General features: G+C 41.4%; 1 protein-coding gene across 1 annotated transcript in view; it reads right to left on the reverse strand.

Moving 5' to 3' along the window:
• LOC140481337 (anoctamin-7-like) overlaps positions 1-22,550 on the reverse strand; it is a 72,007-nt gene extending 49,457 nt beyond the window's left edge. The window contains exons 1-7 of the mRNA XM_072577352.1: positions 22,233-22,550; positions 21,047-21,115; positions 18,872-19,036; positions 15,727-15,781; positions 15,461-15,520; positions 10,876-11,028; positions 8,045-8,237 (exon numbers count right to left, since the gene is read on the reverse strand). Of these exons, the coding sequence (XP_072433453.1) occupies positions 8,045-8,237; positions 10,876-11,028; positions 15,461-15,520; positions 15,727-15,781; positions 18,872-19,036; positions 21,047-21,115; positions 22,233-22,499 (962 nt within the window). The 5' untranslated portion in view covers positions 22,500-22,550. The remainder of the gene's footprint in view (positions 1-8,044; positions 8,238-10,875; positions 11,029-15,460; positions 15,521-15,726; positions 15,782-18,871; positions 19,037-21,046; positions 21,116-22,232) is intronic.
• Positions 22,551-24,069: the final 1,519 nt, after the last annotated feature.

Below are 24,069 nucleotides of genomic sequence, written 5' to 3' on the forward strand. Positions count from 1 at the left end.
CAGAGTGGAAATCTGAGTGTGACTGCCACTCCTCAGAAAATCCAGCCCTATGAATCGGATACTGGAACTTGGGAGTCTCTGCCATTATGTCAAGGCAACCGGCATCTCTCAAATGGATCAGTTAAATAGTAAGTTAAAGAGTTGAGCATGGGGGTGTCGTGTCTCTGGACTCAAGCCTTCATAATGGATGGTACGGGGAAACAGATTCAAACTTTAGTTTGATGATTGTGTTAAGCTCCTTCTATCTGTTTATAAATATATAAGGCAGATTCTTAAAGGAGTCTGAGAAATGAGAGCTATGATGGATTTATGGTAGAATAGGTAAGGAGCCTATCTTGATGCTGAGAGCATCTTACTGGATATTTTATGCATTTGTCATGTGGTATGGTGCATTACTCTCTAGGCAGTGGTGAGATGCCATCTAAGGGGGATTACAACTTGTTAAACGCTTTATAATTCCACAAGTCATCTCATTAATATTCAGTGAAACATCTCATCAAACAACATGGACATCAGAGTGGATACCTGGTGAATCTGTTTATCACTGGCTCTGCACTCCTCCATGTTGGATAGTGAGCACCAGCACTTACTCCCGGTGATACGAGCTAGTGACAGCAAGAATAGGAGGATAGAGCAGATGAATGCATGGCTGAGGAGCTGGTGTATGGGAGAAGGATTCACATTTTTGGATCATTGGAATCTCTGTTGGACCTGTTCAAGAAGGACAGACTGCACCTAAATTGGAAGGGGACTAATATCCTGGCAGGGAGATTTTCTAGAGCTGTTCGGGAGGATTTAAACTAGTAAGGTGGGGGGGTAGGACCCAGGGAGATAGTGAGGAAAGAGATCAATCTGAGACTGGTACAGTTGAGAACAGAAGCGAGTCAAACAGTCGGGACAGGCAGGGACAAGGTAGGACTAATAAATTAAACTGCATTTATTTCAATGCAAGAGACCTAACAGGGAAGGCAGATGAACTGAGGGCATGGTTAGGAACATGGGACTGGGATATCATAGCAATTACAGAAACATCGCTCAGGGATGGGCAGGCATGGCAGCTTAATGTTCCAGGATACAAATTCTACAGGAAGAACAGAAAGGGAGGCAAGAGAGGAGGGGAAGTGGTGTTTTTGTTAAAGGATAGCATTACAGCTGGATATTCCTGGAAATACATCCAGGGAAGTTATTTGAGTGGAACTGAGAAATAAGAAAGGGATGATCACCTTATTGGGATTGTATTACAGACCCCCGAATAGTCAGAGGGAAATTGAGAAACAAATTTGTTAGGAGATCTCAGCTATCTGAAAGAATGATAGGGTGGTTATTGTAGGGGAATTTAACTTACCAAACATATACTGAGACTGCCATAGTGTTAAGGGTTTAGATGGAAAGGAATTTGTTAAGTCTGTACAAGAAGATTTCCTGATTCAGTATGTGAATGTACCAGCTAGAGAAGTGCAAAACTTGACCTACTCTTGGGAAATAAGGCAGGGCAGGTGACTGAGGTGTCAGTGGGGGTGCACTTTGGGGTCAGCGACCATAATTCTATTAGATTTAAAATAGTGATGGAAAAGGATAGACCAGATCTAAAAGTTGAAGTTCTAAATTGGGGAAAGGCCAATTTTGACGGTATTAGACAAGAACATTTGAAAGCTGATTGGGGGCAGATGTTCGCAGGTAAGGGATGGCTGGAAAGTGGGAAGCCTTCAGAAATGAGATAACGAGAATCAAGAGAAAGTATCTTCCTGTTAGAGTGAATGCTGGATGACTAAAGAAATTGAAGGTTTGGTTAAGAAAAAGAAGGAAACACATGTCAGGTATAGACAGGATAGATTGAGTGAATCCTGAGAAGTGTATAAAGGCAGTAGGATTATATTTAAGAGGGAAATCAGGAGGGCAAAAAGGGGACATGAGATAGCTTTGGCAAATAGAATTAAGGAGAATCCAAAGGGTTTTTACAAATACTTTAAGGACAAAAGGGTAACTAGGGAGAGAATAGGGCCCCTCAAAGATCAGCAAGGCCACCTTTGTGTGGAGCCGCAGAAAATGGAGGAGATACTAAACAAGTATTTTGCATCAGTATTTACTATGGAAAAGGACATGGAAGATATAGAATGTAGGGAAATAGATGGTGACATCTTGAAAAATGTCCAGATTACAGTGAAGCAAGTGCTGGATGTCGTGAAATGCATAAAGGTGGATAAATCCCCAGGACCTGATCAGGTGTACCCTAGAACTCTGTGCGAAGCTAGGGAAGTGATTGCTGGGCCTCTTGCTGAGATATTTGTATCACCGATAGCCACAGGTGAGGTGCCAGAAGACTGGAGGTTTGCTAACGTGGTGCCACTGTTTAAGAAGGGTGGTAAAGACAAGCCAGGGAACTATAGACCAGTGAGCCTGACCTCAGTAGTGGACAAGTTGTTGGAGGGAATCCTGAGGGACAGGATGTACATTTATTTGGAAGGGCAAGGGCTGATTAGGGATAGTCAGCATGGCTTTGTGTGTGGGAAATCATGTCTGACAAACTTAATTGAGTTTTTTGAAGAAGTAACAAAGAAAATTGATGAGGGGAGAGCGGTAGATGTGATCTGTATGGACTTTAGTAAGGTGTTTGACAGGGTTCCCCATGGGAGACTGCTTAGCAAGATTAGATCTCATGGAATATAGGGAGAACTAGCCAATTGGATACAGAACTGGCTCAAAGTAGAAGATGGAAGGTGGTGGTGAAGGGTTGCTTTTCAGATGGGAGGCCTGTGACCAGTGGAGTGTCACAAGGATCGGTGCTGGGTCCTCTACTTTTCGTCATTTATATAAATGATTTGGTTGTGTGCATAAGAGGTAGAGTTAGTAAGTTTGTAGATGACACCAAAATTGGAGGTGCAGTGGACAGTGAAGAAGGTTATCTCCGATTACAACAGGATCCTGATCAGATGGGCCAATGGGCTGAGAAGTGGCAGATGGAGTTTAATTCGGATAAATGCGAGGTGTTGCATTTTTGGAAAGCAAATCTTAGCAGGACTTATACACTTAATGGTAAGGTCCCAGGGAGTGTTGCTGAACAAAGAGACCTTAGCATAGAGGTTCATAGCTTTTTGAAAGTGGAGTTGCAGGAAGGTAGGATAGTGAAGAAGACGTTTAGTATGCTTTCCTTTATTGGTCAGAGTATTGAGTACAGGAGTTGGGAGGTCATGTTGCAGCTATACAGGACATTGGTTAGGCCACTGTTGGAATATTGCATGCAATTCTGGTCTCCTTCCTATCAGAAAGATGTTGTGAAACTTGAAAGGGTTCAGAAAAGATTTACGAGGATGTTGCCAGGGTTGGAGGATTTGAGCTATAGGGAGAGGCTGAACAGGATGGGGCTGTTTTCCCTGGAGCGTTGGAGGCTGAGGGGTGACCTTATAGAGGTTTAAAAAATGATGAGGGGCATGGAGAGGGTAAATAGACAAAGTCTTTTCCCTGGGTTGGGGAGTTCACAACTAGAGGGTATAGGTTTAGGGGAAAGATATAAAAGGGACCTAAGGGGCAACTTTTTCACGCAGAGAGTAGTACATGTATGGAATAAGCTGCCAGAGGAAGTGGTGGAGGCTGGTACAATTGCAACATTTACAAGGTATTTGGATGGGTAGATGAATAAGAAGGGTTTGGAGGGATATGGGCTGGGTGCTGGCTGGTGGGACTAGATTGGGTTGGGATAACTGGTTGGCATGGACGGGTTGGATCAAAAGGTCTGTTTCCGTGCTGTACATCTCTATGAATCTATGACCTCAGACCACTCTCCATGGAACTAGCCATGTGCACCCACATCCACAGATATTGGAATCCAACTTATGGCAGCCTTGAACAACCCTCATGGCATATCTGTGATCCAGTTCCAGGATGTTTCTATGCTTCAATGCTGCACCTCAGGCTGCACCAACAGCTCTCGTTGTCATGCTGAAGTAAGGACACTGTGTTCAGGGACATGTACCCAGCTCATGGACTGACCAGGCTGCAACTTCAGGCTGTTTGCTTGCTGTCATAATGCTCACTCAGTCTGAGTCTACTTGGATAATTACAGTCTCCCTGCCTTTCCTTGTCTTGTCTTGCTGTTTAGCAGAGATGTAAAGCCTACAAACTTATCATGGTTGTTTGCATGCCTCAGTAAAGGGAGAGGAGCACTCAAAAGGGCCCAGGCATAGTTAACCAAAAGCAGTGTGCAAAACAAGACGAGGACCTTGGACATTGCTCAGGGTGATCAGAGTCAGGGCCCTCCCCTCATAAGGGGTGAGGAATTGAATGACAAACATGCCACCTCCTGATTTGATTCTTTCGGCCCTCCACTGAGCTGCATTCCTCATGGAATGAGAGAGGTGCATGCATTGATAAAGATGAAAGTTGTTATCTCAGCTATTACTGTTGGTGCAGGTGGGGTCGTGTCTTGAGCAAATGCTTAGGCTTTGCAGAGGGCATGCAGGGTTTGTGATGCTGGGGGTGGGGTTGAGTGTGAGCAGATGAGAGAAGATATTGCTCATAATAGATGGATGAATAGAGCATGAGCCTTGATGGAAGGTGGGTTCATTAACAAAGACAGTGAATGTGAGGTGTCAGAGAAAAAGGTGATAGCACCTTACACGGTGGCATCTACACTAGTGAAGTAAAGAAGGTCATTGATCTTCTTCCTAAACTAGTGCACATTCCTACAGTTGGTTGAGACTACACTGACCCAGGTGACAACCTTGGACCAGGCTGGCATTGTGGCCTCCACTGCTGGTCCTGGGGCAAGAGGACATTCCACATCTGCGTCATCTCATCTACCAGGAACTCCAGATGCCTGTTCACAAAGTGGGATGCCCAGTTGCCCCAGTCTGTCTTGTCTGGTATCAGAGACCATAGCAGGCAGCTCCAAACTGATAGTGTTCTCTTAGTGCACAACTGGCTTCTAAATATGGTGCAGGCACAAGGGATGCCTGTCTTCCAGTGGATATCTGCTGAGTGGTGAGTTGTTCCAGAAACAACACATGGTAGAATGTGGACAGAATCAGATTTGAGGGCTGTCTTAGAGCTGGGGTACATAGCGAGGCAAGTTTGGTGAGTCTCTTTGGGCCTTGGGGCAAAAATCCCTCCAAAGCATTTGACACAATTTATTCTTAGCCAACGAAGGTAAAATTCAGTCATAGGGTTTGTTTTTGCTTGTTTTCCTTCATTTGTGAAAAAAAAATTCAGTTAAAGAATGTCTGGAGCCTTGTATGAATATAACTTCGCGAGCAACCACCTTGTTAAAAAACAGAAAGATTAAACTTCTGATTTATGAAGCGAGATTTCATTCTGGGGTCTTGTCCAATATTACCGTCCAATGGAATCATAACAAGAGTGATGGTCTTGGTGGCTGGTGATATTGTAAAATACATCACGCAGATTTTCATCACACAGCTTATCTGCTTTGTTTCTTAACACATCCTTATTCTATTTTCACCCTTTACTCTATGAGACCATACAATGAGATCGTGGCTAATCTAATAACTCTTAATTTCACTTTTCTGCTTTTTCCCCTTGATTTCCTTACTGTCAAAATCTACCTGCATTGTTTAATTAACTTTGATTTCAAATTATATCATCTGCCATGGCAGTATTCCAATCTGGGTCTCCCACTGGGTCTCAGGATATAGTCTAATGAGAATACTACTAGACCACTGTCTCTCCTAATTTCGCCTTGGTTAAGGGGCCAAACACCACTTACTGTTTTCCAGGTGTGAGCTCACTTGTGTACTTGATTAACTTCAGCAAGACTTCCCTTTTTATAAATATTTCATTCCCTTTTTTTTTAAATACTTCATTCTCTTTGACATATAGATCAATAGTTCATTTACCTTCCCAATTACCTGCTGAACATGTTTTGCTAGTTTTGTTTTGTGATTTACACAAAAGGACACCCAGATCCCTTTGTGCTGGAGCTTTCTGCAGTCTTTGAATTACATTAAACTTGAATTTATATTTTTATAATATTCAGTTCTTCCACTCTTCCTGTCAAAATGCAAAACTTCTCATTTTCCAACATTATATTCCATTTGCCAAGTTTTTACCCACTCACATAACCTATCTAAATCCCTCTTTGCTTCATCCTTGCCATTTGCCTTCCCATCTTTTTTTGTATCATCTACAAATTTGGCAACAATACATTAATAGACATTGTAAATACTTGTAAATATTTGTGGCTCCAGTACTGATTCCTGTGGCATTCCACTAGTTTCAGGTTGCTATCCTGAAAGTGCTCCACTTACCATACCTCTGTCTTCTATTAGGTAGCCAGTCCTCTTTCTATCTAATTTATTACCTCCAAATCCATGTGCTCTTACCTCATTAGGTAACCTAATGTGTGGTACCTTATCAAAATGCCTTCTAGAAATCCAGGTAGATTACATTAAATGCTTCCCCTTTATCCTGCATGTTATCTCCTCAAAGAATTCTAGTAAATGTGTCAGGAATGAATTCTTTCATGAAGCCATGCGGATTGTGTTTGATCATATTATGCATTTTTAAATGCACGCCTATTGTAACTTTTATAATAGATTCGAACATTTCCCAATAACAAATGTTAAGCTAACTGGCCTACATTTATATGTTTTACATCTCCTTCCCTTTTTGAATAAGGATGTTGCTTTGGCAGTTTTCCAATCCTCCAGCACTTTTGCACAATTTAAGGATTCTTGCAGGAATTGCTTCCAAAGGTTCCTATCTCTGTAGTTACTTTGTTTAAAATCCTAGGATGCATCCCACCAGGTCCAAGGGACATACCAGTCTTTAGCCCCATTAATTTCATAAGTTACTTTTCTCTAGTGATTGATATTGTATTTATTTTCTCTCTCCTTTTTGCCCCCTGATTTGTTCGTTGGAATGCTATAGGGGTAATCTACAGTGAAAGCTCGTGCAAAGTATTTAGTCAACTCCTCTGCAGTTACCTTTTTCTCATTATTAGATTCCCAATCTCATTCTCAAAGGGGCCTACCCTCAGTTTGACTTCTCTCTGTCTTTTTATATATTTAGAGAAGACCTTGGCTGTTTGTCTTGATATTAGTTGCAAGTTTTCCCTCAAAGCTTACTTTCTCCTTCCTTTTTTTGTTCATCTTTTGTTGTTTATTTTCCTCAAATCTTCATGTTGGCCACAAATTTTTGTTACAATGCAAATTCTCTTTCAACTTGATGCCATCCTCAACTTCCCTGGCTAATTGTGGCTAATTTACCCCCTTTCTTGAATTTTTCTTTCTTACTGGAATATATCATTGCTATGAGCCAAGAACTACTTTCTTGAAAACTATCATTGTTTCTCAACCATCCTTGCTGCTAAATTCCTTTCCCAATCCACTCCAGCCAATTCTGAACTCATTCTCTTGTAAGTAGCTTTAATTAAGCTTGTTTCTCTGCGAAGTTCCTATTCTCAGACTGAATGCTAAATTCTACCAGGCTACAGTCACTATTTTCTAGGGAATCTTTTACTCAGAAATTATTATTAAATCTGCCTTTTTACCCATCACCAGATCCAAAATAGCCTGATTCCTGGTTGGATTCACAACACATGGTAGTAGGGAAGTGTCCCAAATATACACTATGAATTCTTCCTTGTGGCTACTTCTGTTAACCTGACGATTCCAGTCTTCATGAAAGCTTAAATTGACCCATATTAATATACTGCTCTCTTTTTTAACAATTCTTTTTCTCTGTTCTGCCATACAGCTATAATGAGGGGGCTTATAGACTATAGACAAGTGTCTTCTTTCTCCTTGTTATTAACTCGTTAGTCTCTTTCAAAGAAGATATGTATATGCCGCTGCCATTTCTGATAAAGCAGCATCGATCAATAATATAATCATAAGCAGAAGCTCAGCCACTAGCATCACATACATGTTGGTGTAACTCGATGGTCATTAGGGGTTTAGCAATAGGATAGGTCTTCTCTTAGTCAGACAGCATGAGCTTAAGATGCAAAATAAATTACCATCTATGCTACCTGTGTTTTTAACCATTATTACAAATTGCTGTTAGAAATTGAGCATGTGAATTACATTACCTGTAATAAAGACCAAATATAAAAACAGCCAAACCGATGAGTGCAGGTGTAATTAAGTGTAGTAAAAGATGTTCCATCACAGCAAAATAAAATGCAATTTTTTCCCCAAAGTAGCTTCTAATCTTCCATAATGGCTGCAATCTGTAGGTTCTGGCCCACAGATTAAGAAGGTCATTCCAATTTTTATGTGGATCTGCCGAAAGTTAACAAGACCTATTACACTTAATGCATATTTGCAATGTAAATGTAAATCAGGCATTACAAGCAGTGAAACAAAAACCATTTTTATTCCTTTACTCCCAACTAAATAAGCCAATGAACATAGATTGCAGAAGGACTTCTGTTAAGGAGGAGAGATACAATTGTATATGATAATTACAACCATTTCTACTCGAAGTTGCACCCTAGGATTAGTTTTGGTTCTAGATTTGGTTCTTGATAAAAGTGCTGATTCCTGAGGTTTTGTTCAACAAAGGCATTGCCCCAACTAATTTGTTATTCAAATATAGAGACTATCAGAGCTGTCCTGGCTGTATCATTACAACATTTCTAACATGTTCTCTTCTAACAAGAGTTATGTGTTAGCAATCACAAAGTTTCTCAGAGCAACTCTGAAGAGGTAGGAAATGAAGTATGTTCAAAACAGGAAAAGGGCAGAAGTGAGAAATTACTGGGGAGTAAACTAGCTGTCGGGGGATAAAACTCAGAATAGTGGGAAAGATTGCAAGATGGACATAGTATTCAAGCATAGGGATAAATAAGCAGATTGCAAACACTTCAATGGTGAAGATTACATGGTGAAGACAAAGCACTTCTCCAGCTGACTCAAACAGTGCCATAAATGAATATACTGTGCAAGAAAGAAACACTTTTGTGGACACTTTTCACACTGTATTCATCAGGACAGTTAATAAGAATACAAAGATGTACAACATCTTTATAATGCATGAGAAGAGATTGCTAATTATTAGCAAGTGGATTCTGATTTGTAAAGACCATGCAGCATGCATCAGTTAAACGACGTCTGACAGTTAACTGCCAAGCTTTGTTTAAATTTAAACCAACTAGATTGACTGACTGATTAAGGCACAGCTCTGAGAAATGAACCAGAAATGCCTATTTTGTTCAGTTGCAACAAGTGTGGCATGTGCATTTTTCTTTTGCTTGCAAAGAAGAGAGCTTTGTATTTTAGTGTATGTAGCACAAGTGTGCCATATTATGAACCAGACTGACAATTGTAATTTGATTTTCTGCATAACACTCATAATTATTTAGTAATTTTTTTTAGATTACTTACAGTGTGGAAATAGGCCCTTCGGGCGAACAAATCCACACCGACCCTCCGAACAGCAACCCACCCAGGCCCATTCCCCTACAATTACTCCTTCACCTAACAATACTGGCAATTTAGCATGGACAATTCACCTAACCTGCACATTATTTTGGACTGTGGGAGGAAACCGGAGCACCTGGAGGAAACCCACACAGACACGGGGAGAATGTGCAAACTCCACACAGACAGTTGCCTGAGGCGGGAATTGAACCGGGTCTCTGGCGCTGTGAGGCAGCAGTGCGAACCACTATGCTACCATGCCGCCCACAAAATCATTATGTCTCATCTAAGACTGGACATTGTTTATAGCTTTGTGAGCAGTCTCACAGTTGGTTTGAACTCAGCTTCAACATTGTTTATCTTTTCTTTCTGCAATACTCAAGGTTTGCAGTACTAAATGACCAAATGCATTAACATTAATGATCCAGTCCTTTTTGCATCCTTTTGCATGGTGGGTTTTCTGAGGATAGGGAGCCCTGGGCATCAAGATTTTTTAAAAATTAGACCATTGTTAAGATGAAGGCATATAACCTGAAAAGGTTTCAACAACTGACTACTGAACATTGGTGGGCCTCTTGCTCCTCGTTCCATGTCCACTCAAACTGGAAAGGGATGTGTTTGAGGTGAGTTGGAATTCTGCTTCAGACATTAAATGTTTTTAGCCTCTTACCTAATGAAAACCCTCACATTTGGGATTTGAAATGTCCACCTAAGGGGTCTGTATTACAAACTGAGGCAAAAACTGATGTCTGTTTTTTTCAGACAGAAGATAGCATGTGATTCTATGGTTGTATCATATTCTGTAACCAGTCAGAACATTAGAAACAGAAAGATTAGTATATTCCAGTAAGTTGGGGGCAGTTTAAACTTAAAACAAGCTTCCTGCATTTGAACTGAAGAGATGTTCAACTTCAAGACATCCAAAAAAAATCCATGTGAGGATCGGCAGATATGCATCACTTATATGTTTACAGTGACTGATGTGCAAAATATAAGCTAAGCCAGAGACTAAACTCTGTAAAAAATAACAAAAACTGCTGCAGAAACTCAGCAGGTCTGACAGCATCTGAAGAGAGAAAAACAGAGTTAACGTTTCAAATTCAGTTATCATTGTTTAAAATTTTGTGATGCTGAGCAAAGATTAAAGTTGCCAATATGGAGTCTTGCACCTATTATTAACTGATAACTTGAATTTATATCATACCTTTAACATAAGAAACTAAAGTGCTTCACAAAAATGTAAATAGGTAAAATTTGCCACTAAGCCAAATAAGCAGACTTCTAGACAGCTGACGAAATTTACAATCAATGAAGTAGATTTTAAAGATTGCTTTAAAAAATGAGAGAGAGAGAGAGAGAGAGAGATATGGAAAATACTAGATAAGGTATAAACCACAATCTTGTATCAACTAGTTACTTGAATATCTGATATAATATCCAGTCTCACCAATATTCATCTGTGGCTAGTCACATTGGTCATGAGGCTTGCACCACTTACCACCATTTATTGTTTTCTGTGTTTTTAGTGTTTTCTCTTCACATATGATTTTGGGCCCTTCATGTAGTGTGAAGGCTGATGTAAATGCTTTCTTCATTAACAAGTATTGTAAAGTGGAAATACTGTCTTTCTCTCCTCTTACTTTCTCAGTATCTGTTTGTTAGAAATAACAATGTGTTTTATTATTAATAATAATAATAATAATGAAAAACTTTGTCCAAATATAGATCTCTACATAATCAATACAGAGTTCAATGTTATTCAAAAATTATGTGAGCTGTGAGGCACAGTGGATAGCTAGCCTGTCTCTGAGCCAGAGGCTCTGGGTTCAAGCCTCATTCAAGGACTTTGATGGCTGTGGAAGACAAGTTCACATATAACATGGTCACACAGGTTGAGCAATAATGGTAAATTCTTCCAATGTACACCACTGGCAGGTGATAAAAGTGGGAAGGATTTCTGGTCATCCCAGATAATAGTATGCTCCTGTCTTAGGCTCCCTCTTAAGTACTACCTTATCCTCTTTCTACTGTTTTGGATGTGCAAGCTGCTTATGGTGTGACCCTTCGTAACCCTGCCCCTTCTCTGATCCAGGCCTTTCCCTTCTGAATTTCTGTTTTCAGCCACCCAAGAACTGTCAGTTTCATAGCAACAGTGATATCGAAAAGAGGGGAAAGAAAACCATATCTCTGATGATGAAGCATTGTCACTTGCTCTGACACTCACAGCTATAAGCTCCAACACTAACATTATATGTTCATTAGATAATATCGAAGAATTGGTGTCTGCATGTGCACTCTGTCTGTACCAGGACCTGGATGGACATCAGTAACATGGGGGAGAAAGGGCAATTTTTGGGTCATGTCACTGGAGGATGAGGTCAAAGACAAGTTCTTCTGCAGAAGATTCCAATAAGAACTTAAATGATCCAGCGTATAGCAGAATGCTGATGAACAGGAGAAAAAAGAACATTGTCTTTACTTCAGTATAGCTATTGAGTAGGTGTGAAAGGAACTATTCCAAAATGTTGGAGAGTTGATGTTTCAGGCCTGATGAAGGCCTTATACCCGAAACAACGATTCTCCTGCTTCTGCTCCTTGGATGCTGCCTGACCGGCTGTGCTTTTCCAGTACCACTCTCTTCGACTCTGATCTCCAGCATCTGCAGTCCTCACTTTCTCCCTATTCCAAAATGATGTCAGATCAAGTGGAACTAGAGCTTGGGTCTGTAGGGCTCCTGATAAAATGTTCTGTCTTACTATCCTCTATATCTAGTTATGTTTAATAAAGCCCCTGTTGCTGTTCACTCACAAGAGTGTAGATTTCACATTATTACATGGTGGCAAGTGAGGCCAAACCCTCTGACCTAGAGGGAGACAGGAAGAGCCGAAAATGAATACAAGTGATGGCAAAGCTCAAGACCACTCAGAGGGTGGGGAAAAGCCCAAAGTGAAGGAAAGCAGCAGTATAAGTTGGCCAACGATGGATTTAGAGGTTCATCTAGACATTGACCTGCAGAATTGAAAGTCCACTCAGAAAGTAGAAAAGCACAAGAGAAGAACCACAGTTAGCTAAAAGGGGGAAATTAACCAGCAACAGTGATTAAGTCCTGATGAGTGCAAGGCAAATAGCTTCAACATAACATATCTATTTTTTCAGCAATACTCAAGTTCGGTAGTACCAAATGATGATTAATATTATTAATTACTTTAAATTCCTCATTTTTATGAGACTTGTTGACCCTGTAATTTCTCGCACAATTCTTTCATATTCTATAGTGAAGTCATAGAGTCAGCATGGATGTACAGCATGGATACAGACCCTTCGGTCCAACCTGTCCATGCTGACCAGATATCCCAACCCAATCTAGTCCCACCTGCCAGCATCCGGCCCATATCCCTCCAGACCCTTCCTATTCATATACCCATCCAAATGCCTCTTAAATGTTGCAGTTGTACCAGCCTCCACCACATCCTCTGGCAGCTCATTCCATACACGTACCACCCTCTGTGTGAAAAAGTTGCCCCTTCGGTCTCTAGTCAAAAACAAAATAATTTATTAACACCTTTGCCATTGTTATTTCCCATTTAAAATCATCCCTTTCCCATCACTAAGGGATCCATTTTTACTAACCACTAATAAAAACAAAATATTGTGGGTGTTGGAAATTTGAAATAAGAAACAGACATTGCTAGAGAAACTCAGCAGGTCTGGCAGAAGTAGAGTTAATGTTTCCACTTCCGAAGAAGAGCAACAGGACTTTAAATATCAACACTGTTTTCTCTCCACAGATGCTAGGAGAAAGTAAGGACTGCAGATGCTGGAGATCAGAGTTGAAAAGTGTGGTGCTAGAAAAGCACAGCTGGTCAGGCACCATCAGAGGAGCAGGAGAGTCGTCATTCCTGATGAAGAGCTCATGCTCGAAACGTCGACTCTCCTGCTCCTCAGGTACTACCCTGACCACCTGTGCTTTCCCAGCACCACATTTTTCAACTTTCCACTGATGCTGTGCTTCTCCAGCAATCTCTGTTTTGTTTTTATTTTACTAACTTCTGCCTTTTTTATTTTTCTGTGAATGGCATTTAAATCTGTTTTTATATTTCTTGATCTTTGTTACTTCTTAGCTCTTCCTCTATCCATTTGACATCCTGATTTTCTGTGCTAAGGTGCTTTCTCCCTGTTGCCTTCACCTTGTCATTTATCATCAGGGCCACACCTCCTTCTTTTTAACGTGTCTAACTCTTCTATAAGCTATACCCTGGAATATTTAGTTCACAACGACATCTCATTTATAGCTACAATGTCAAACACATCGATATCTATTTGAGTCATTAATTCAACTATCTTGTAATATTTTTGCATTCAGGAACAGCCCCTTTAATTTTAATGCTTTACTTCACAAAGGTGGTTAAAAGTCACACAACACCAGGTTATAGTCCAACAGGTTTATTTGGAAACACTAGTTTTCGCAGCACTACTCCTTCATCTGGTAGCTTCTAAAGCTAGTGTTTCCAATTAAACCTGTTGGACCATAACCTTGTGCAGTGTGATTTTTAACTTTGTCCACCCCAGTCCAACACCAGCACCTCCACATCATGGCTTCACAGATGTGACCTTAGGTGATATCAGTATATTATCTTTGCTAAATTTCCTGTCCCTTCGTGTCAAAATTTCTTTGATTTTATTCAAATCACTACTTTGATTTTTCTTCTCATATTCATATGTTCACATATCCTTGTGTGAACATTCTTACTTATTATTTTAACGCTCCATCTATCACTCAAGATATTAAATTCATTAGCACTCTGGTCCTTGCCCTGTTTAAGTAGAGACCATCCGAAATGAACAGTTCCCTGTTTCCCCACTCATGGTGCCAGATGCCCATGAATTGAAACCTCTGCCAGCCACACCCTCTTTAAGCCATTTTACTAACCATTTATACACTAAGATTGATTAATGACAATATTTTTGTGCCAGACTTATATGTGATACCATCCTGACACTTTGCTGACACTTGACAGTAGATTGAAGAAGTGGTAATTGGTCAAGTTAGGCTTCCTGCATTTTGTAGAAAGAACATGTCTGGGGAACTTGTAATTTTGGGGTAGATGTCAATGTGGTAGCTGTACTGGAACAGGTTGACTAGGGCTACAGCTAGTTCTGGGTCACAAATCTTCAATATTTCAGCTGGGAGTTTGTCAGAGCCAGGACATCCAGTGTGCTCAGCCATTTCTAGAAACCATAAGGAGTGAATTGAACTGGCTGATCACTGATGTTTAGAATGATGGCCACCACAAGAAGAGATTGAGATGGGTCATCTACTTGGCTGAAAATGGGTGTAAATGCTTCAGCATTGTGTTTTGTACCGATGTGATAACCACCCTCATGCTTTGAGGTTGAAATGTCTGTTGAGCACCCCCCCCCCCCCCCCCCACCTTCTCCTGTTGGTTGATTAAATTTTCACCACCATTTACAACTGGATGCAGCATGGTTACAAAGCATAGATCTGATCCATTGCATTGGATCCATTAGTTAAATCTATAACATTCTGTCTCTGCTGCTTGCACACATGTAATGCTGCATTTTAGCTTCACAAGGTTGGCACCACATGAGGGCTATGCCACGTGCTGCTCCTGCCATATTCTCCTATACCCTTTATTGAGTCAGAGTTGCTATCCTGCTTGGTTGAGAGGGATGTGCAGGTCATGACATACAGATTGTGATGGTTTGCACAAGTGCTGTAGTTGCTGGCATACTGTAACTCATGAGTGTCCAGTTTTAAGCTGCCAAATCAGTCTGAACCTAATCATTTAGCATGTTAGTAATGTTACCCAAGTCAATACAAGGTGCCCTCAGTATGAAATTACGATTTCATCTCCATGAGAGCTGTGCAATTGTCACTATTATAAATACTCTCATGGACAGATGCATCTACAGCAGACAGGTTAGTGAGAATGAAGGGTTTTTCCCTTGCAATGGTACTCTCACCACCTGCCAGAGGCTGTATCAGACTACTTCAAACAAAACAAAGAAAGTTAGTTTAATGAATTGGGATAGTATGTCCCTCACTTGTCAGAATGACATACCTTTATCTTCAGAACTTTGCCAAAGTAAACGCATTTCTGTTCCTTCATTAGGTTCTCCAACTATAAGGACATGATAACAGGGACAGCAAACAGGATATGATAAGTTTATTAAATATAAAATATTAAAACATCATTCAAGTATTGCAAAGCATCAAAACAGTGATAAACTCTTTGATGGAGCACTAATTGTAATAACACAGGGAAAGCAAAAAATACTTCCAGAACAGAAAAACTGAAGCTGTAAATTGATGATTCCCTAAATTTACCTTTCTCCTTTTGTATATCATTGGGTGTTTGGATACCATTCAGAATGTGATGAACCTAAAACAAACAGAATTTGATGTATTTACTTTTTATAAAGAATGTTTTTGTCAGTGTATAATCATCTCAGTATTTTTGTTATACCTGTCTCTTATGTAGGTATGGAACTATTAGATTGGAGGACTCACTAAATTGATATATTACTACTGCATACTTTCCTTCATGCTTCAATTAAAGTGTAGTATTGAGTAAAAGATTCAAATTAAATCTATTATTGAAATTCTATGAAGTAGTGCAGGTACTCCCTTATCTAAACAGAATAATTAAGTAATTCATACAATCTCTCCTAAGACACAACACCTAAGTACTTGGCGAAAAGAAACTAAATTTGATTTCAGATTATGTGGACATACCCAGGAAAGGTTTTGACAATTTATTTATTTCAATCAGCACAACTTCATGACAAACCCAGGGATGGTGATGATTCCAATCGAATGACTATGTCAGACTATTGATTGAGTAATCCTTGGGAGAACTTTCTCAGTTGTGGTACAAGCCACCACATATTAATGAGGAAGACCTTACATCATCAACAGAGTACTGTTCTAAAGCCATGGAGCTCTAAACACAGCAAAAGATGTTTAAGATCATTGTGACCCCACCAGTCAAACCTAACTATACTAAGGGCAGCACAGTGCCTCTGTAGTCAGCACTGCTGCCTCACAGTGCTAGGGTCCTGAGTTCAATTCCAGCCTTGGGCAGCTGTCTATGTGGAGTTTGCGCACTCTCCCTGTGTCTGTGTGGGTTTCCTCCCATAATCCGAGGATCTGCAGGTTAGGTGAATTGGCCATGCTAAATTGCCCATAGTTGCAGATTCCTAACACTGAGTAAATATGTTTTCCTCAGATCTCCTTTAAACATTCTGCCCGTTACATTAAATCTATGCCTCCTGGTCATTGATCAAGGGGAAAAAATTCTTTTTGTCTATCCTATATGTGCCCCATCAATTTTATTTAACTCAGTTATGTCCTCTCTCAAACTCCTCTGCTGTAAGGAAAATAGCCCAAGTCTGTCCAATCTCTTTGTGACTAAAATGCTCCAGCACAGGCAACATCTTGGTAAATCTGTTTGCACTCTCTCCAGTGACTATCACAGCCCTCCTATAATGAAGATTCCACACTACACAATTCTCTAGCTGTGGTCTAACCAACATCTTACACAGTTCTAGCATAAAGCCCCGTTCTTAAACTCTATGTCTTGACTGATAAAGGCCAGTATACCATAGTCTTCTTAGCCATTTTATCCACCTGTCCTATTACATAAAGGTGGATATGCACACTAAAATCTCCGCTCCTCAGGACTTCCCAGGGTCCTACCATTTACCATGGATTCCCTTACTTGTCTGTCCTACCCTCATTCATTTATCTAGATTGAATTTTTTTGCCACTGACCAGCCCACCCTATATCCTCTTGTAGTCTAAAGCTGTCCTCCTCACTTTTTACCACCCCATCAATTCTTGTATTGTCTGTGCACTTACTGATCAATGAGTCTACATTTAAATATAAATTATTTAGATAAACCACAAACAACAAGGGGTCCCCAATATAACTGGATTAGTGGTGCTGGTAGAGCACAGCAGTTCAGGCAGCATCCAACGAGCAGCGAAATCGACGTTTCAGGCAAAAACCCTTCATCAGGAATAAAGGTCACTTATTCCTGATGCTTTATTCCTGATGAAGGACTTTTGCTCGAAACATCAATTTCGCTGCTCGTTGGATGCTGCCTGAACTGCTGTGCTCTTCCAGCACCACTAATCCAGTATTTGCTTTCCAGCATCTGCAGTTATTGTTTTTACCTCGTCCCCAATATAACCCCCATACCTGCCATCTAAGGGATGCAGATTTGGAAAGATATGACAAGCAACAGAGTTAACCATTCAGTGCCCAATCTGTTTGGATCATAAACACCATTAGCACTATTCCTGTCTGACCACAACTAGTCATTATTCCGGAATCATCCCAGATTGTGAAGATAATCCCATTTTCTCACTCGTCTCCTTTCGTTTCCAAGTACAAGTAAGATGATTTCATTGTCAATATGTGAGAATATTTAATCAGTTGGCTCTGCTGCATTTCACCTTCCCCGGCATCCCCCACTTCTCTAGTCTTCCAGCAGGAAAAATGAAGGTTTGTACTGTATTGGAGAAAAGGAATGATCTGTTGGGAATTGCTAGAAACTGTATCAAGAAATTCACATTATCCAGTGTCCCACCAACCAAAATGTTCAATACCCCAGTGTGACAAGCTTCAACTAACTACTATGAGGTTTGTTAATATGCACATACATGGCAAATAGGAGAAAGTGAGGACATTAGGTGCATTAGATGCATTACTCAGAGGAAAATGGGTCTGGGTGGGTTACTCTTTGGAGGGTTGATGTGGACTTGTTGGGCCAAAGGGCCTGTTTCCACACTGTAGGGAATCTAATCTAAATCTAATCAGGACTGCAGTTGCTGGAGATCAGAGTGGAAAAGTGTGGTGCGAAAAAGGCACAGCTGGTCAGGCAGTATCTGAGGAGCAGGAGAATTGATATTTTGAGCACGAGTAATGTCCTTGGTTACATGTGAACTTGCCTTAGATGTTTCTTCCTGATAAAGAGCTCATGCTCAAAACGTCGACTCTCCTGCTCCTTGGATGCTGCCTGACCGGCTGTGCCTTTTCAGCACCACACTATTCGATGTACATGACAAATATTTATAATCACATTTTTAGATTTCTGAGAGCTATATGCTAACAGGCAAGTAATAGAAGGTAAAACAAAGAATCATGTTGGCACTGTTTGTTTGTTTTAGCTAAAACAAACAATTAGTGCTTTCCTAAAACTACAATTGTACATGTTTGTAGTTTTTCACTGTAACTGTAGCAGTATTATAATGAGTTAACTCCATCAAGATGCTATAAAGCTCTCTCTGCTTTGCCCTTAACAAGCATTAACTGGTTTGCCCTTTACTAACCAGCATTTTTGATTTAGTGTCACCCCTGGCAGTATTACTCCAGAATGTTTTGGAGCGAGGAGGGCAGAGTTATTATTGTATAAACAAATGATTTCAAATTAGGACAATGCTTATCACACCAAAGAATGCAATTTACAATTAGAGATCTCACGGCAGGATGAAAAAATGTGGCCTCTTGGTCAATTCCTTTGAACAGGTGTCGTTTCTCATGTTTGTAAGGTGCACTGTAATAGTCTTCTTCCTTATCTGTCTCAAGATAGTTTTGCACTTTTGACACATACGTTCTGCGAAAGTCATCAATCTGAAATGGCAAACATGAAGCAACATTTCACATTACAATAATGAATTTGCCTTTTGAATATCTAGGACTTGCCTGAAAGTAGGAGAAAGTGAGGACTGCAGATGCTGGAGATCAGAGTCAAAACGTGTGGTGCTGGGAAAGCACAGCAGGTCAGGCAGCATCAGAGGAGCAGGATGGATGATGTCTGACCTGCTGTGCTTTCTCAGCGTCACAGGTTTTCACTCTTGCCTGAAAGTAGTTCATTTTGTAATGGGTACATGTGTAACTGCTGAAAGGAACCTGGTAAAATCTCAGATATGTGGATAGGTGTGGGCAGAGCAAGTGGAGGGTCATTGATTTATATTACCATAAGCTTTTGAGTTCCAGCGTTGCCTGGTTACCTTAACCTTAACCAACTCTCAAACTCAACATTGTTGACATTGGAAACACAGGCTTTGACTAACAGGTAGTTGTTGTTTACAATTTGTAATTGATACTGGAAAGAGTGCAAAGGAGAGTTACCAGGCTGTTGCCTGGGTTTCAGCATGTTAGTTAAAAAGAGAGGCTGAACTTGCATGTTCTTTTCTTTGGAGCAGAACAGGCTGTGGTGGGGGAGGGAGGATGGGATGCTGACTGAGGTGTACAAGATTATAAGGGACATGGATTAGATCGGTAGGAAACAGCTGTCCCCCTTAATTGAAGGGTCAATAGCAAGGGAGCACAATGTTAAAGGTGAAAGGCAGGAGATTTAGAGCGGATGTGAGGAAACATTATTTTCGACTCAGAGTGGTTGGAATCTGGAATGCGCTGCTTGGGAGGGGAGTTGCGCCGGGCCATCTCACAAACTTTACAAAGTACCTGGATGAGCACTTGAAATATCATAACATTCAAGGCTATGCTCCAAACGCTGGAAAGTGGGATCTTACAGCCCAGACTGGATGGGTGGAACGGCCTCTTTTGTGCTCTTTGATCTTATGCCACTGTGAAATACGCAAAAGCACCTTACAGCAATAAGGCTCAACCTTCCGCCTTGAATGTGCCACCAGCTACATTGCCTGAAACCCCTGGTCCCACCATGATCAAAGAAAACTTGACATTTTCTACGGACAGTATTTTTTACGTGTCCAGGACATGCATTTTAGTACAGGTGGTTCTGCAATAACACGCATTTGGTTAAGGCGAATTCGCTGTAACGCGATTGAGGAATTGGGGACGCTGTTTCTGAAGAGCGGATTTTTAAAACGTGTGTTGGCTGTTACATAATTACATGGCCAACACTTTCAGCACTGTTTCTAAAGCGGGATTTTCCCTTAACGCCGGGAACTCGCCGGAATGCAACCATCGAGTTATGTATATAAGAATTGACTTGATTGGATGAACCATGAATGGAAATGTTTAAGAACATTAAAAATTGTATTGGTTTTGCTGAGTATAAAAGTTTTAACGTTCATCTGTGAAATAAACAAAAAAAATGATTTAGTCATTAGTGAGAACGCCACGACTGCATATCAAATGTAGGGGTAATGCTTTAAAAAGCGGCTCGAAAAGCTGTTTCAAGTTGGACTAGGCAAAGGTGAGGACTGCAGATGCTGGAAATCAGAGTATAGATTAGAGTGGTGCTGGAAAAGCACAGCAGGGCAGGCAGCATCATAGAACATAGAACAATACAGCGCAGAACAGGCCCTTCGGCAGCATCCTTCGGGGCTTTTGCCCGAAACGTCGATTTTCCTGCCCCTCTGATGCTGCCTGACCTACTGAGCTTTTCCAGCACCACTCTAATCTAGACTCTGCTTCAAGTTGGAGACAGTCATTTACTTTTACAGTTGTCATGTAGACACAGCAAGTACGTGAGATGAATGATGGTGTGGTGAGTGAAGCATTAGTGCGGACAACAGAAGTATGATGAAGATCAGAGGAAGGATTTGAAAAGCTATTGGAGAAACTCAGCAGATGTGGCACCATAATGATGCCTAAGGCATATTTAAAACATATTCTCTCTCCCTCGGAATCCTGGGGATGAAAGCCACCTACCGTTCTCAGGACTTTTACTCTCCGGATGAATCCACGGTCCGAATGATCCCCACTGTCCCTTCTCGACACCTAGGTAACATATGTACAAACAGTTGCTATTTTAACTACTCTCTAAGTATTTACTGTTTCCGAATTTTTCACAATTAGTTTTGAAACAGTGCAACCCACCTGGCAACAATCTTAGCGCCTCCCAACACTGTATTCGAGGACACCTTGTCCCCTTGTATTTTTCTGCCGAGGAGACTGAGAAAGACCGCCCCCCCCCCCCCCCGTCATCACATTCGGGACCAGTGGGTGGGGAATGGGGCCAGGTGCATTGTCCAGCACATCTGTGCACCATTCACCGAAAGATGGTATTCCCTGATTCAGGAAGAGGAAGCAACTGCGGATTGGAGGTCTCCAGTGAGCCTTCATGGAAGCGATTGTCAGGTGGAGACAACATTGAATCAGTGATGCCTTCCACTGTCAAATAGCTTGCCTATAACACTCATACTTGTTTGCGAAACTTTATCAGATACAAAGAAATCAGCTTCCTATTTACTGTTCAATAAGTGAACTGATTTGTTAAATTCTATTAATAGCAAAATTGTAGACTTTAGTACTTTAAAATAAAACATTTTTGCTAAGTTTCTTTTTTTCATTTATGACACGTTCTTTTTCCCCGAGGTTATGGTTTGTAGTCTTTATGGTCTGCCAATTGGATTAGGTAACTACTAAGCAATCCTTTGATCAATAAATCAGGTTTAGGAAGATCTTATGGACTGTGCTTATGCTTTCCAAGTGCTTCGTCTGGAGTGAGATGGGTTTTGATAACATGAACCGTATGACATGCCTTGACAATGCCCTTTAGAAAAAGAAAGCCTTTTCCCACAATATTCCTCGGAAAGATCTTTCGCAACGACTGAATATCACTACAAATAAAATCATACACATCATTGCAAGAAATAAAGTTCCGTGTGGCGAGAGTTTAAAGTCCAGTGATACATGCTATGAATGTCGCTGTCCGTGTAAACAACACACCTTTTATTTACAATAAGTAAATAAATTATAAATTCTAATCAGATAATATGTGTCCTTCTGAGAATGCCTGTGCTGTTTTCTGTGTGAAAGCAACAGAATCTTTTTGGGACTGGATCACCCAGAAGGTGAATCGTTTTAAAGCAAAAAAACTTTTTGATGTTCTTACCGCCAACGGCATCTTCAATTTCATTTCCTCCGCTGCATGGCTAAGGATCTCAAACGGAGCATTGACTTTAATGATATGAGTTTTGGCTCTCTGCCCCTTCTGTCCCTCACTGTCTTGTGTGCAAGTCCCAGGAGGATCCAGGACAAGTCCAGTCTGTTCCACCTTGTTCAGGAAGTCCGATCTCTGCCCAGTGTAAAGCTGGGCATTCTCATCCTCCTCGTACACCAGCACATAGTCAGGCAACTGCAGCTCCTCTGCCCTTCCCATTCTCCACAACTATATCGTGGGTGACCTTCCGGATACAACACTTTGCATAAACGTCAACAAGTGCCCGAGGAGAGAGGACGGCGTTCTTCGCGGCCGCACATGCGCAGGATTCTTATCTTGCCAAACATACGTGAATTAGGGCAAACGGGTAAAGGTAATCTACATTTGCAAAGGTTTCTGATAACAACTATCGTTCAGCACTATGTCACAAATATCCATTGCCTCGAGCTCAAGTCTTCAAACCCCAGGGCTCCTAAAGCCCAGGATTTAGTGTCCTACTGCTGCTGAACCTTAAAGCTCCTCTCTCAATTACTTTTCTTTCCAATTCTGTTCACTCAACTATCTACCTCCTCCCTGGGAGATGATGTGCATTATTTTGCTGTGTATAGTGGGCTCTAAGGCACCAGTCAGACCACACTTACAATCTGTTCTCAGTTCTGGTCCCCTGTCGAAGTACTGATACTGGAGACAGTCCAGAGAAGATTGACTTGGTTAATTCTAGACATGGTGTGATTTTCTTATGAGAAAATGTTAAATAGGTTGGACTTGTACCCATTGGAATTTAGTAGAATAAGGGGAGACCTTATGGGAACATGATTTGGAGATGCCGGTGTTGGACTGGGCTGTACCCCCACCTCTTTCTCCGCTACATTGATGACTGCATTGGCGCCACCTCATGCTCCCGCGAGGAGGTTGAGCAATTCATCAACTTCACCAACACATTTCACCCTGACCTTAAATTTACCTGGACCATCTCTGACACCTCGCTCCCCTTCCTGGACCTCTGCATCTCCATTAATGATGACCGACTTGACACTGACATTTTTTACAAACCCACCGACTCCCACAGCTACCTGGATTACACCTCTTCCCACCCTACCTCTTGCAAAAATGCCATCCCGTATTCCCAATTCCTCCACCGGATCTGTTCCCAGGAGGGCTAGTTCCACCACAGAACACACCAGATGGCCTCCTTCTTTAGAGACTGCAATTTCCCTTCCCACGTGGTTAAAGATGCCCTCCAACGCATCTCGTCCACATCCCGCACCTCCGCCCTCAGACCCCACCCCTCCAACCGTAACAAGGACAGAACGCCCCTGGTGCTCACCTTCCACCCTACCAACCTTCGCATAAACCAAATCATCCGCCGACATTTCCGCCACCTCCAAACAGACACCACCACCGGGGATATATTTCCCTCTCCACCCCTTTCTGCCTTCCGCAAAGACCATTCCCTCTGTGACGACCTGGTCAGGTCCACACACCCCTACGACCCACCCTCCTATCCTGGCACTTTCCCCTGCCACCACAGGAACTGTAAAACCTGTGCCCACACCTCCTCCCTCACCTCTATCCAAGGCCCTAAAGGAGACTTCCACATCCATCAAAGTTTTACCTGCACATCCACTAATATCATTTATTGTATCCGTTGCTCCCGATGTGGTCTCCTCTACATTGGGGAGACTGGGCACCTCCTAGCAGAGCGCTTTAGGGAACATCTCCGAGACACCCGCACCAATCAACCAAACCGCCCAGTGGCCCAACATTTCAACTCCCCCTCCCACTCTGC

Source organism: Chiloscyllium punctatum, chromosome 9 (assembly GCF_047496795.1).
Source record: "Chiloscyllium punctatum isolate Juve2018m chromosome 9, sChiPun1.3, whole genome shotgun sequence".
Classification (NCBI taxonomy): domain Eukaryota; kingdom Metazoa; phylum Chordata; class Chondrichthyes; order Orectolobiformes; family Hemiscylliidae; genus Chiloscyllium; species Chiloscyllium punctatum.